Source organism: Nycticebus coucang, chromosome 11, assembly GCF_027406575.1.
Source record: "Nycticebus coucang isolate mNycCou1 chromosome 11, mNycCou1.pri, whole genome shotgun sequence".
Taxonomy (NCBI): Eukaryota; Metazoa; Chordata; class Mammalia; order Primates; family Lorisidae; genus Nycticebus; species Nycticebus coucang.
In genome coordinates, this window is record NC_069790.1 from 110,181,562 (window position 1) to 110,197,311 (window position 15,750).

General features: G+C 37.7%; 1 protein-coding gene across 6 annotated transcripts in view; it reads left to right on the forward strand.

The window, feature by feature from the left end:
- UBN2 (ubinuclein 2) overlaps window positions 1-15,750 on the forward strand; it is a 79,619-nt gene that overhangs the window by 33,310 nt on the left and 30,559 nt on the right. For all 6 annotated transcript variants that reach the window (XM_053554000.1, XM_053554002.1, XM_053554003.1 and 3 more), the window contains 6 exons: window positions 3,972-4,042; window positions 7,581-7,710; window positions 10,441-10,559; window positions 11,567-11,680; window positions 12,221-12,364; window positions 13,040-13,090. In XM_053554000.1, the coding sequence (XP_053409975.1) occupies window positions 3,972-4,042; window positions 7,581-7,710; window positions 10,441-10,559; window positions 11,567-11,680; window positions 12,221-12,364; window positions 13,040-13,090 (629 nt within the window). The remainder of the gene's footprint in view (window positions 1-3,971; window positions 4,043-7,580; window positions 7,711-10,440; window positions 10,560-11,566; window positions 11,681-12,220; window positions 12,365-13,039; window positions 13,091-15,750) is intronic.

Genomic DNA, 15,750 nt, shown 5'->3' on the forward strand with positions numbered 1-15,750 from the left:
CGCCTGTGGCTCAGTGAGTAGGGCGCTGGTCCCATATGCCGAGGGTGGTGAGTTCAAACCCAGCCCTGGCCAAACTGCAACAAAAAAATAGCCGGACGTTGTGGCGGGTGCCTGTAGTCCCAGCTGCTCAGGAGGCTGAGGCAAGAGAATCGCGTAAGCCCAAGAGTTAGAGGTTGCTGTGAGCCGTGTGACGCCACGCCACTCTACCGGAGGGCGGTATAGTAAGACTCTGTCTCTACAAAAAAAAAAAAAATAGCCAAGAATGAGCAGCGCCTTATGGCTCAGTGAGTAGGGCGCTGGCCCCATATCCCGAGGGTGGCAGGTTCGAACCCGCCCCGGCCAAACCGCCACAACAACAACAAAATTAGCCAAGAAGGGTGGGGCCCTGCCTGTAGTCCTAGCTACTTGGAAAGCTGAGTCATGATATCACTTGGGCCTAGGAGTATGAGGTTACAGTGAGCTGTGATCAGGTCACTGTACTCCAGCCTGGCCAGCAGAGTGGGACCCTGTCTCTGAATGAATGAAAGAATGTTAATGGGATTGTAATATGTGGATTTATTACAATATCTGATTAGGAGAGGACGAGATCAATCTTTCTAACAGCTGGCCCCTGGATTTCATTTATCAATTCTTTTTTTTTTTCCTATTTTTTTGTTGTTTAGTGTCTTTTCTGAGGTTATGGGTTACTAATTAATTCCTTTATCTTTTTACTTATTTTAATCTACTTCATCAGTCCAGGAGTTAGAGAAGTGTGTTAAAGTATCTCAGTCTCATTGCTATGTTTAGTTATACATTGTCTTTACCATAATTTTTGCTGTTTATTTCTATGCTAGTTGTTCAGTTTATGAGATTTTTAATGACTCTGTCTTCATTGTGGTGATCATCATTTGAAGGTGACCCTTTTTGTCCTATTAACACTTTTCACCTTGATTTTAATGTTGTCTTATTTTACTATAGATGCCTTTCTCTTTGTTTGTTTTTGCATGGTATAACTTTTCCCATCATTTGCATTCCCTCTGTTGCTCAGGCTGGAATGCAGTGGTGGGATCATAGCTCACTGTAGCCTGAAAGTCCTGTCCTACAGTCTCAGCCTTCCTTAGTGCTAGGGTTAAAGGCACAACCCACTGTGTGTGGCCTATCTTCAATCTTTTCGAGTTCCCTTATTTTAGCTCTTTTTATTATAGGAAACACAGAAATGAAAATTTATTTACTGACCTAATCAGAAGTTTTTTCTCTTAACAAAAGATTTTATCTGACCTAGAGTTATTAAGATATAATTGGGCTTTATTGCATATTTATTTATTTATGAGACAGAGTCTCACTCTGTCGCCGTTGGTAGAGTGCCATGGCACCATAGCTTACAACAACCTCCAACTCTTGGGCTCAAGATATTCTCTTGCCTTAGCTCCCAAGTAGCTGGGACTACAGGCAACTGCCACGATAATCACCTATTTTTATAGACAAGGTCTTGCTCTGGCTCAGGCTAGTCTCGAACCTGTGAGCTCAGGCAATCCACTTGCCTCAGCCTCCCAAAGTGCTGGAATTACAGGGATAACCCACCATACCTGGCCTATTGCAATTTCTTTTACATTCTGTTTTACTGTTCCTGTCTCCTATTCTGTTAGTCTTTTGTACTTACTTTTTGAAAAGTATACAATCTGTTTATCGTTTTATTAAATAAGATCTTGTTTAATCTTTTCCAATTTCATGTATGAAATATGAATATTATTTCCCTTTTATGGGTAAGAGACTCAAATTGAGGTAGGTTAAATAACTTTATCAAGGCTATGTAACTAATATGTGATAGAGCCAGAATTTAAATACAGGATTCACTTATGTCAGAGGACATCCTTTCAGCTTTCCTGTGTTGCTGCATCTCTGAAACCTTTTGTTTCTTGTAAATTTTTAAAAGTGCTAGTGATGTGATTCAAGCTTTTCAAGGAATAATTCTTAGTAATAATACCTGTTTTTATTTGGCAAAAACTGATCATATCTACTGGGTGCAGTGCTACGGTTCCTACCACTTCCCAAGGCCCTCTTCACCTCTTGGGAGGCAGTGACCCTGACTGGGTTTGATAGATTTTACGTACTGTATAGTCTGATCCTCCCAACAATAACGTGAGCTAGGTAGTGTTTCTCCCATTTAACAGTTGAGGAAACTAAGGTTCAAAAGGTTAAATGATTTTCCCAAAGCCACGTGATTTTTTTTTTGTCTGTTTGAGACAGTCTCACTTTGCCACCCGGGTAGAGTCCTGTGGTGTCATAGCTCACAGCAACCTAAAACTCTTGAGCTCAAACGATCCTCTTGCCTCAGCCTCCTGTACTCATTCTAAATATTTGTTTCTATTTAATTCTAAAGATCTTTAACCTTAATGAGAATCAATCTTTTATTTTTCATTTTCTTGCCGTGGCATCATAGCTCACAGCAACCTCAAACTCTTGGGCTCAAGAGATTATCTTGTCTTAGCCTCCCAAGTCTACAGGCGCCCGCCACAACACCTGGCTATTTTTAGAGATGGGGTCCTCATTCTTGCTCATTGCCTGTGAGCTCAGGCAATCCACCCACCTTGGCCTCCCAGAGTGTAGGTGTGAGCCACCGTGCCTGGCCACTTTCATAGATCTTTGAAATAACTGTAGTGGGTCCTCCAAAAGATATCCATATTCTTTTTTTGAGGCAGTCTCACGTTGTTGGCCTTAGGAGAGTGCTGTGGTGTCATAGCTCACATCAACTTCAAACCCTTAGGCTGTACTGATTCTCTTGCCTCAACCTCCTGAGTAGCTGGGACTGTAGGTGCCTGGCTATTTTTTTTTTTTTTTTTTTTAGAGACAGGGTCTCACTGTGGTTTAGGCTGGTCTCAAACCCGTGAGCTCAGGCAAACCACCTGCCTCGGCCTCCCAGAATGCTAGGATTATAGGTGTGAGCCTGGCTTTTTGGTTTTTGTTTTTCTTTTTTTTTCTTTTTTTTGAGACAGAGTGAAACTCTCACCCTGGGTAGAGTGCTGTAGCATCATAGCTCATAGCAACCTCAAACTCTTGGGCTCAGGTGATCCTCCTGCCTTAGCCTCCCGAGTAGCTGAGACTATAGGCATGCATCACTATACTCAGCTGGTTTTCCTATTTTTAGTAGAGATGGTGTCTTTCTCTTGCTAGGCTGGTCTTAAACTCCTAAGTTTAAGCAATCCTCCCGCCTCCCAGAGTGCTAGGATTATAGGTGTGAGCCACTGCACCCAGCCAAGATAACCATATTCTAACCCCTGAAATCTGTGAATGTTATTTGATATTGCAGAAGGGGAGTGGAAGCTTTGCATTTGTGATTAAAGATTTTGAGATGGGAGTGGTATTCTAGATCCTATGGATCTGTGGTTCTAGGATAATGCAATCATATATCTTTACAAGAGGGAGGAGGGAGGAGAGGTCATACAAACAGAGGAAAAGGCTATGTGAAGGGAGGGTGCAGAGAGATTTGAAGATGTTGGCCTTGAAGGTAGCAAGGCTGTAGTGCAACCAAGAAATGAAGCAGCCACTAGAAGATGAAAGATACAGGGGTGCAAGTCCTTCCCTGGAGGCTTTGGGGGAAACTCAGCCCTATTTACACTGATTTCAGGACGGTGATGCTGATTTTCACTTTAGACTGTGAGAGGATAAATTTCTATTGTTTTGAGGCACCAAGTTTGTGGTAATTTGTTATAGCAGCTGTGGGAAACTTACACAATATCCAGTTGAATATCACAACTCTTGTGGTAGCCTACCAGTGTGAAGCTCTTTGTTTTTTTTTTCATTAGACATTCATTGCAGAATAATTACTTGTTGCAGAAGACCGTGGTGGTACATGCTGTGATCCCAGCTACATGGGAGGATCACTGGAGCCCCGGAGTTTGAGATCAGCCTGGGCAACATAGTGAGACCTCCTCTTAAAAAAAAAAAAACAGTTGTTTATTTTGAGTTATGACAGTCTTTCTTATGTTCTCTAGGCTGCCAAACTTTTTGATGAAGAAGGGAGGAAAAAATTCTTTACACAGGATATGAATAATATCCTTCTGGAGTAAGTAATTGTTTTTATTTAAAAAAATCTTACGAATGATTTATTTAACAATGTAGGAGGGCTTTGAGATATAGATACTGAGTGACTGGCTAGTCTGATGCATTCTCTCATCCCTTTCAGCCTCACAGCATACATGGTTAAGATTTGTTTCTCAGCAGGATTATGTTTCTGCATGTATTGGACCGCTGGATTTGGCATGATTTTCCATTTGCTTTTTATTATTCATTCTTGGGAATAATAATTACATTGATACTTAATGAGGTTAATTACAATTCATATAAACATTTGTAGCCAAATGGAAAGTATGGTTTCATAAGAAGTCATGGTTGTGCAGCAGGATGGAGGTAATGTCGAGAAAACAGAAGTTAGATTGGGAAAAGAAAATGAATGCTGTTTTATGTATTTAACTTAGCAATAATTTTTACTCTTCAAGTTAGATACCAATGAAGCTGGTTTCTAAGGTTGTCCATAAGCTGTACTTGTAAACCTATTGGCTTGTAGATTTTAACCGTTGGATGCAGGAATCACATATATAATTGGCTACAGAACTGGGCAAAAAAGTGATCCCAAGGAAGGCAGTAAATTTCACTCTCTCTCATGAAAATAATGTACACCTACTCTTGGTAGTTTAGTAGCATCAAATAGAAAGACATAGGAAATTTTTAATACAGTGATTTCTGACTTTTAAGTACGTAATGGAGATAGTTTCTCGTGAGTTGTGAAGAAAGACTGATTGGTTCATTGGTTCCAATAGCTGTTGTAATTAATTGCAGTCTCTATTATCTTGGATTACTTAAGAATACTTAGACTGAGACAACACAGAACCTAGTATGCCGCTAGTGTGGCTATGGAGGTATTTCTTGTTCCTGTGCTTAATTATTTCAGCCAGGATTTTTCCAATCAGTCTTTCTGTGTGGAGGCCAGGTAAATACTTCCTGTCTGTGCCACCTCCTTTTGCCTACCTCTCTTTTACACCCCAGACTCAGTGAACAGTGCAGCCACCAGTGATCAGAGCTGTCCCAGATTCTATGATCAGGAATCTGCCCAGCTCTTCTTTTTCTTTCCACCTGAGAGCCCTGAGTGTACTAGATGAGGTCCTTCTCTTGTAACAAGACTATTCGCTTTTATTTTATGCTGCTGTAGGAGGGAACAACTCTTTTTCTCCCGGGAGAGTCAAAAGACCATTTTGGGACATAGCATCTTAAATAAGCAGATTATCAGCATTCCATTAATAGGCTTCTTTGTTCATCCTCCCATGTCTATCTTGAAGTAAATCTTTTTGTTTTTTGAAGCCCATCTACTTTTTATTTCACACAGATGTGCCTGGAGTTCCACAAGCCCTAGTGTTCAGAGTTGAATTTTTTTCCCTTTTAGTAGTAAACCTCTTTTTCTGCTTTCGTGAACATGTGTTATTTTTCTAGACCAAGTTGCTCTTCTAAGGGCATGTGAAGCATAATCATTTGGGATAGTAATTCCTGTAAAGATGTCCAGGTATATTGTCTCTCCCGCACCGTTGCTTCCTTATACTAAGGAAAAAAAGAGATCAGTTTGCTGGAATAGGAAACACTATTTCTTTTTGCTAACTGAATTTTGACCCGGATCAACAAATATACAGCATGCTGATTTGATTTTGGCCCATTACCTAAGCAGACATTGCTGAAAAATTGTGACACTCTTTGCCTGTGATCTCGATTCAGCTGAGAGTTCTGCCTAACCAGTTGTTCCAGACAGGTACTCCCAGTCCTGCTGGACACTTGCATTGAGACCTAACTGCCGTCTTTTTGTCACATGATCCTTTAAGGAATTTAGGAATAAGTAATGACTTTAATCTCAATATAAAGGGACTTTTGGATTGTATTCTCTTTAGGGAATCAGCTCTCCCTATACCTGAGTTAGCCTTTTTAGAAACCACTGATCTTTTTAAGGAGGTCATTGAATCAGGCTGCCCTTCCTCATAATCTCTCAGTACTTGGAGATTATATTTTATTTTTAAGCTTAACTAATTTTTAGTAATAGAGCAAGCCTAAAAGGCCTACTGCCTACAGTCTAGACTTCTAGTAAAGATTTAACTATATAATGTTACCTAACCAAATGTTTTATATATACAGAACTTACAGCCGTACCGATTGTTTTCCATATGTACCCTTGCATTTGACCGCCTGGTTCTTATAGGACTTAAGCTCTTGCTATTTTTTGTTATCTGTTTAGCTTTTTTAATACAAAAAATTTTCTATTACTAATTATAAGGAGGATAATTTTTCATATTTCATTGTTTTTAATGAAGTTACAGTGTATCTTAGAAGTGATGAATGCATTTGGTGTGTTAGGGTTTCTGTTCTTCCCAAAAAGCTATTTATTGAATTTTTAGATACAGCTTACATTTATGAGAAGTACATAAGTTTATCTGCACCTTCTCCTATAATAGAATGTGATGATTTGGACATAGGTTTTTGCCAAGAGTCCCGATTTGGTCTTGACCTTCAAATGAACATCTGTTCTCATCTATCTACAGTTGCCAGGTATAATGTCTTCCGTATTGGGGGAAACCTTATTATTTATGAGTAGGGTTGTCCTGCTGAAAATATGATGGCAGTTACAAACCGTTTTCTTCTGTTTTTAAAAAATAGCGATTAGGCTAAATACACAGTGAACAACTTGTTTTTTGTCTCAGAAGCCTAATTTGTAAGTGGAAATGGGAGCTGGAGAATTACAATGAATTGAATAAACCATTAAGTACTGTATGTAATTTGTGCAGTGCAGACACAGTAAGGGAAACAAAGATAGATAAGGTAGTTTGTGTATACATATAGCCAGGGGGCTTTACTGCTCTGAATTGTTACTTTTTTTTTTTTTTTTTTTTTTTGAGACAGTGTCTCACTATGTCGCCCTGCATAGAGTGCCATGGTGTCACATCTCACAGCAACCTCAAGCTCTTGGGCTTAAGTGATTCTCTTGCCTCAGCCTCCCAAGTAATTGGAACTACAGACGCCCCTGAATTGTTACTTTTTCCAAACACTTCCAAGAAAAGAATACTCTAAGCACTCAATGAAACTGTGACACATGCCAAGATAGCAGTTGTTGGGCGACAGAGGGATAGTATAATATCTCTTTAAGAAAATTAGCTTTTGGGCGGCGCCTGTGGCTCAAAGGGATAGGGCGCCAGTCCCATATGCTGGAGGTGGTGGGTTCAAACCCAGCCTTGGCCAAAAACCACAAAAAAAAAAAAAGAAAATTAGCTTTTAGTTAGTAATGGATTTCTTAGGCTTTACCCAAAAATTAAGACTTTGCCCCTTTCACCAAAAAGGTATTGCCTTATTGCCTCCTGGTTTGTGGACATATAATTCCGCTTTTAAACTGGACTTGGAATATTTTCTGTAGAATTACTAGTTATTAGTAGGGTTTTTTCCCATGAAGAATACTAGGAAATCATGGAAAGATAAAATGAAAACATTCAGCTGCCCTTGCCTTCTTGCCTATGTGGTACCATCTAAAAGAAATTCTATATGGTTTATTGTGGATTTTCTTTTCCTTTGGTTAGCATTGAGTTACAGCTACAAGAACTAGGCCCTGTCATTCGTAGTGGTGTGTATTCCCACCTTGAAGCTTTCGTGCCATGCAATAAAGAAACGCTGGTAAAACGTCTAAAGAAGTTACATCTCAATGTCCAGGTAAGAGGAAGAATAGTTAGTATCTATATCTGGACTTTCATAACCTGCCAAGTAAAGAGATTTGTTTCTGACTGGGGCCTTTGCACCTTAATTGCTTTATGGTCATATTGTATGTATTTAATAACAATAGGAGATTATTAAAGACATGTTGGATCCCCTGAAAAATGATTACTTCAACAATTGTTAGGTTTTTGTGAGAAATAATATTTTCTAAAGCATAGAATTTTGGAGGTAAATTAATGCGGGTATGATTTGACAAACAGTATATTAGTGCTCATTTCTGTTAATAAAATACTTCTTTTGATTTGATAAACTATAGTTTTTTTCTCAGTTTAAAGCAGGTTAATGAGCAAGTGAAATTTGTTTGAGGTCTCAGAATTTGTGCCTTTCTTTGCCTGGCTCTTTCAGACACTGGCAATTAGAGCTTCTTGCCGTAAGTTCAAATAATAGAAAAGGATACCAATTAAAAAAAAAAAAAAGAAGAAGAAATAGAATATCAACTTTTTGCAGAATATAACACATTTTCTAAGAAACATTTGACGTTTGGTGTTTAAAGTTAATATCCTCTTGGCTATGGAAGAAAGACATTTTTCTTATTCTTGCTTTTCTTTATATAGTTTTAGTCACATATTTTTATCCCTAAATATTATGTGATTTAGCTTTGCATATTTTTTGAGCTCTATATAGAGATACACTCTTCTTCTGCAAGTTTCTAACACTCAATATTATGTAATTCAGTTTTATGTCTGTATATAGTAGAAATCGATTCTTTTTTTTATTGCTGTATGTACCATGCTCCGTTACATGAACATTTCCCATTTAATTTGTCGATTTTATTATTGATGGATATTTGGTCTGTTTCCTGGCAGATATCCCCAGCTACATACTTCTTCAAAAGTGATCATCTAGGAGCTATGATACTTGATGTTCACATTTTTAAAAATAGGGTTTTATATCAGACACTGTCATATGTATTACGTAGTCATTGATACATATGTATGCATGGAGTAGATTAAAATGCTTATTGGTAATGACGGGTTTTAAAAATCTTTTTACCAAAAATCACATTTAAAAACAGTTGTTTCTTTGAAGAACAGCAAAGTCTTGTAATATTTCTGCACCTGTGATGGTGATAAAAGTATGTTTTAAATACATATATACGTTCTTATTTGTAAGATGAAAATAATAAATTGGTTAATTAACGCTGTCAGATACAAGCCTACTTGTTTTCACTTTAGCCTTGATCCTGCATTTTCGCTTGCAGCATAAGTCACTGTTACTTATACTGCTTAATAACCAAGAGAACGGGATGCCAGGATCCTGTTGGTAATCACCCAGTCCAATTGTTGGTTCACAGAAGTGTCTTTTCTTATGGCACTGGCTCCCTATCATAATGGGATTAGCCACTGGTAGTTTGTACAGGTAGAATTTGTTATTTGTTTATTTATTTATTTGAGACATGGTTTCCTTCTGTCAAACAGGCTGGAGTACACTCACTGTAACCTTCAATTCCTAGGCTCAAGTAATCTTCCTGTCCCAGCCCTGCAAAGTGCTGGAATTACTATAGCTTTTTCTCTCTATTTAATCATCTGTATTAAAGTGTCCATGGGGCGTTTTTTTTTTCTTTTTTTTTTTTTTTTTTGTAGAGACAAGGTCTCACTTTACTGCCTTCGGTAGAGTGCCATGATGTCACAGGACTCACAGCAACCTCTAGCTCTTGGGCTTCTGTGATTCTCCTGCCTCAGCCTCCCAAGCAGCTGGGACTATAGGCAGCCACCACAATGCCCGGCTATTTTTTGGTTGCAGTTCAGCAGGGGCTGGGTTTGAACCTGCCACCCTCGGTATATGGGGCCGGCGCCCTACTCACTGAGCCACAGGCGCCACGGGGCATTTTTTTTTTTTTTCAGACCAAGTCTCACTCTGTTGTCTTTGGTAGGGTGCTGTAGTGTCATAGCTCACAGCAACCTCAAACTCTTGGGCTGAAGCAGTCTTCTTGCCTCAGCCACCAAGTGGCTATAGGCACCCACCCCTCCACCCAGCTATTTTTAGAGAAGGGGTTCACTCTTGTTCAGGCTGGTCTGGAACTCCTGAGCTCAGGAAATCCACCTGCTTGGCCTCCCAGAGTGCTGAGATTACAGGTGTGAGCCACCACGCCTAGCCTCCATGGGGGCATTTTAGCGTATAAAGGAGCTGGGCACAAGTGGCTCATGACTATAATCCTAGCATTTTGGGAGGTCGAGGTGGATCACTTGAGGCCAGAAGTTCGAAGCCAGTCTATACGAGAATGAGAATCCATCTCTACAAAAATTAGAAAAATTAGCCAGGTGTGGTCATGCACACCTATAGTCCAGCTACTTGGGAGGCTGAGGCAGGAGAATCACTTGAGCTCAGGAGTTTGAAGTTACTGTGAGCTGTGATGATGCAAGCATTCTAACCTGGAGACAGAGCAAGACTCTCTCCAACAACAACAAAAAAAGAATATAAAGGAACACCATTCATAATTATGCTGGGGCAGTAGGTAAAAACTGGGATTCTTTTTGGCTAACTGAGAAATATAATCATCCTAATTTTATACCCAATATGCATTATGAGAAGTCTTTGCTGTAGAAGAAATGTCCATATTTAAATATGCTACTGTATTGAATTGTAATTGATACCTAAAACCTAAATTTCATCTTTTGAATTCTGTAAATAAGTTTGGAAAAAACTTTTAGTATGTTTTCTTCTCAGGATGATCGTTTAAGAGAACCTCTGCAGAAACTGAAACTGGCTGTTAGCAATGTCATGCCTGAACAGCTATTTAAATACCAGGAGGACTGCCAGGCTCGCAGTCAAGCTAAGTGTGCCAAGTAGGTATCTCATCTATCTGAGACTTTTGCATTTGAAAACTACTTTTAATTGTTGGAGGTTGTTGTTACGTGGACCTCATTTTCAAGTAGGAATCCATGTAGATCACTGACATGCTATAATTGAATATTTTCTAAATGGCATGTCTAAATGGCACTCATTTGCTTTGGAGAGAAACACAAAAGAAATCTGTTGATTAAATCTGTGTATGTGAGCAGAGTAAGAGCTGATTGACACTAATCAGACATATCACATGTTGACCAACTTGACAAGCTGAGGTTGGACAAAAATATTTTCTGACCTGAGAGATGAGAGTGTTTGAGCCTTTATATTATAGTTCAAAGATCTTATTTACCCGGAGGCACCTGTGGCTCAGTGAGTAGGGCGCCAGCCCCATATACTGAGGGTGGCGGGTTCAAACCCGGCCCCAGCGAAACTGCAACAACAAAAAATCTTATTTACCATACTGCTTTATAACTGCTTCTAAATTCAAAATATTATGTGGAAAGGTAAATCCCTTATTCTGTCTTTTGAGTTGAGAAAAAATTAAATCATGGCAAGAAATTGTGAATGAGATTTAACTTAACAAAAACTTTGTAATGTAAAAATGTAAATAAAATATGAAATGGCAAGGGGGAAAAAAGGTAAGAAAAGTTACCATGGAAACTTATCCTTTTAGAAACCAGTGTGAAAAGATTTGAAGATTAATAAACAATCCTTTGAGCCCTATATAGTAAGAGAAAATACTCAAGTGTTTGTTAAGTAATTAAATTATTGACAAGCTAAGATACCTCACCCTATGGGAATATTTCTACTTCACTAAGTTAAAATGCCATCAGTTAAACAAATATCTTCATTAAAACTGTCATATGACACCTTCATTAATAGTAATTTTCAAAGTTTTAAGTTGAGTTAATTGCTGATTAAACAATTCAGCAAGTGTTTGTGGAACATAATATGGGCTATGTTGGATTAAAATTTTGCTTCATAAAATGCTTTTCATTTTTAGATTACAAACAGATGAAGAACGAGAAAAAAATGGATCCGAGGAAGATGATGATGAAAAACCAGGGAAGCGTGTCATAGGACCAAGAAAAAAATTCCACTGGGATGATACCATCAGGTAAGATTTACCTTGGTTTTGCTTTAATCATATATATAATGCAGAAGTAAGATTCCTAATAAGAAGAATCTATGGTAAATACAAAAGTAGATTGGAAGCAACCAAAGATCAGTATAGAGGGAAAATTTATTTAAAAGAATATTAATTTGGTCCTAATATACTTAGAGTATTATCGCTTTTATTTTCATATACTATTATTAATTAAGTAATTTCATTATTATTAATGTAATTCATACTGGTTCAGAAGGTGAAGTGCTCCATAGACTTTGATTAGTCATCTATTTCATCAATATTTTTATGCCCCAGATAGAGAACTATTCCTTTAACTTTAGTGCCTTTATTAAAGGTTTCAAAAGGTTTGATTGTAGTGCATTGAATTATGTATGTTAGAAATTATCTTCATGTCATTTTCTGAATTCTTTAGATAATCTATATTATTGATGTCAGATTTATGTGCTTTTTATAAAATCTGTTTCAAACTCAAAGTTCAGTTTTACAGTCAGATTTTTATATAAATATCTATTTTTTCAATTTATTTAGAACCTTGTTATGTAACCTTGTTGAGATCAAATTGGGATGCTATGAGTTAGAGCCAAACAAAAGCCAGTCTGCTGAGGATTATCTTAAATCCTTCATGGAGACAGAGGTGAAGCCCTTGTGGCCTAAGGGCTGGATGCAGGCAAGGTAAGAAATTTGACTTCCTGGATTTTATTTTACTTTCTTATTTTTGCTATTATTAACGATAGACACATATGCACACATCTGTGTGACATTGATTTTGCTGAGTTATCTCAGATGATCTTTGGTTTGAAACCATCAAGCACTTAAAAGATAAACCAGTGATAGTCATGTGGACATAGAAATGTTGAGATCAGCATAAGGTGAGTTTTTTATTGACCTTTTTATTTTTTTGGCACCAGAATTTACTAGTGGAGAAAAGGGGAAGAAGACTTCCAAAGTGTTATGAACTTTGGGCAGGGAACTTCAGTAATGATAAGGAACTGAATATGTGATTTAGAACACAGGAAAAAAGACACAGCCTTAGGTTCTGTTGAAAATAGTTAATATAGAGTGGTATTTCAAGAAACTTAAGGGTAGCTCTCAAAAGTTAAGAATGTAAAAATTTATAAACTTGACTATCTCAACCCATGATCTTAGAGGGCTTCATCTTAAATCAGTAGAAAAGATCTCCATAAAATGCATTATTGAGTGTATTTGTACTATTACAATTTATACTTGTAAATAAGTAATAGCCTGTTGAAAATTGAGTGATTATAAAAAGAGAAAATCAAGTGATTAAAAAATCAATTACCCTATTATCTACAGTAAAAAATAACTGTATCCTTTTACTTTTTTCAGAATGCTTTTTAAGGAAAGCCGAAGTGTGCATAACCATCTTACTTCTGCTCCGTGAGTAAATGCAGATTCCAGATTGCTTTGTTTATTTTTATTTGCATTATGTGCTTTAGTTAGCAAAAGTATCTATCATTTATTAAATACTACCCTGTTTCCCCGAAAATAAGACAGTGTCTTATTTTAAGGTGTGCTAGGTCTTATTTTCAGGGAATGGCTTATCTTTCCTGTAAGTAGGTCTTATTTTTGGAGGATGTCTTATTTTCGGGGAAACAGGGTAGTTGAAATAGAACTTAAATGTACATGTAGGCTAGCTCTAATTTTACCACTATCTTAAAAAAATAAAAATTCATTTTGACTGTTTGGACCTCAGAACACATTTATGTATTGAAATAGTTCTCAGGCTATTCTTTAAATACCTACTAAATCTGTATTGTGACACATACCAGCCTGGGATTCTGGTATTAGGGAGTCCTGGGACCCAGATGGCTCAAGAGTTTTCCTTTGTTCCTAGGCCCCCTTGCCGTCTTCCTGTGTCTTTTTCTTTACCTCTTCTGACCATCTTCGTAGGTAACCCACAGCCTTCTGCTGCCCTGAGCTTGCCAGGACAGATCCAGATCCCTGTACATACTTACTTCTTTGTCCTGTAGAGGATTGTATGCCCCAAAATTAACATACTCTTTTGTTTAAAACTGAATGTTTCATAAAATTGTTGCGTCTTTTTGTAAAGAAAAAAAAAAAAAACTGAATGTTTCTTTAATGATGTGATTACTGGAGAAAGATCTCTCATTCTCTGACATACAATAAAAAGACAAGTTTCTTCTAAGGTTTCATTTTGGGGTGAATATTGGTCAACTCTATAAGAGTTTTATTTTTACCTATAGCTTAGAAGTGCTCTATAGCCCTCAAGTATGGTTTTAGGGTTATTAAAACATAAAATTAGGGCTCGGCGCCTGTGGCTCTAGCAGCTAAGGCGCCAGCCACATACACCAGAGCTGACAGGTTCGAATCCAGCCTGGACCTGCCAAACAACAATAATTGCAACCAAAAAAAGAAAAATAGCCGGGCGTTGTGGCAGGCGCCTGTGGTCCCAGCTACTTCAGAGACTGAGGCAAGAGAATCGCTTAAGCCCAGGAGTTTAAGGTTGCTGTGAGCTGTGATGCCACAGAACTCCACCCAGGGCGACAGCTTGAGGCTCTGTCTCAAAAAAAACAAACAAACATAAAATTAGCAGGTTACTAAATGCTATAGTTTGATACTCTGCTAAGAGATCTGTTTAACATCCTTTGGGCAACATTATAAAATCACTTGTATATAGTTGTATTGGAATTTTTTAGTTTGGGAGAAGGATGCTTTGTGAGTGCAGGTGACCCATGAACATTGCTGGCATAGGGGCACCAACTGCCATGCAGTCGAAAATCCACATATAACTTCTGACTGCCCCAAAGCTTAACTACTAAAAGCCTACTGATGACCAGAAACCTTATCAATAGCATAAACAGGCCATTAACACACATTTATTATATGTATTATATATGGCATTATTAAAGTAAGATAGAGAAAATACTATTTTAAAAACCCTAAGAAGATGTATTTACTGTCCATTAATTGGAAGTGAATCATTATAGGTCTTCTCATTGAATAGGCTGAGAAAGAGAAGGGGTTGGTCTGATTGTCTTAGGGATGGCAAAGGTGGAAGAAAAATCTACATATCGGTGGACCCACACAGTTCAAGCCTGTGTTGTTCAAGGGTCAACTGTATATCATCAAGGATGTATTGAGTTAGCACTGGATTTCAGTTTTTATTCTTGTTCTTTGAGTATAAATTTTAAATAGTTTGGTTTCATACATTGTGGGTTTATTTTGCAAGTAGCTTATTCTTTAAGTAAATTTTATTTATGTGTATATTTGTGTCAGTAGTATTTATGGTTTTAATTTTTCTAAAAAGTAGCCCCCCATTGTCCTTGGGAAAACATTTTAAGATCTCCACTGAATGCCTAAAACTGCAGAAAGTACCAAATCCTATATATACTATGTTTTTATCCTATACATATGTACTTAACATAGTTTAATTTATAATAATAATTTATAGTAAGAGGTAATAACTAATAATAGAACAATTTTAATAATATACTAGAGTAAAAGTTATGTAACTATGGTGTTTTTCTCTATTTCTGGAATATTCCATTTAATATTTCTAGATCTTGGTTGATAGCAGGTAACTGAAACGGGAAATTGAAGCCATGGGTAAGGGGTGAGGACCACTGTAGTTCTGAATCCACATATGCATTGCTATTCAGTTATAAATAACCCATCACTTTAATTCTAGAGGTGTTTATATAGGTCTGCTTCCTCAGTTTTTTTTTTTTTAATAGCTTCATTGTTATCACTTATTTTCTCTTTTGTTTTGTACCAGAAAGTAAAAATCTATGGGCTAGATGGTTCTGGAGTTCTTTTGCTCAATTTCTCTCTTTTTTTTTTTTTTTATTCTTTTGCCCAATTTCTTTTTTGCTTTCATTAAAAACTTTGAAAATTGGGCGGCACCTGTGGCTCAGTCGGTAAGGCGCCGGCCCCATATACCAAGGGTGGCAGGTTCAAACCCGGCCCTGGCTGAACTGCAACCAAAAAATAGCTGAGCATTGTGGCGGACGCCTATAGTCCCAGCTACTCGGGAGGCTGAGGCAAGAGAATCGCTTAAGCCCAGGAGTTGGAGGTTG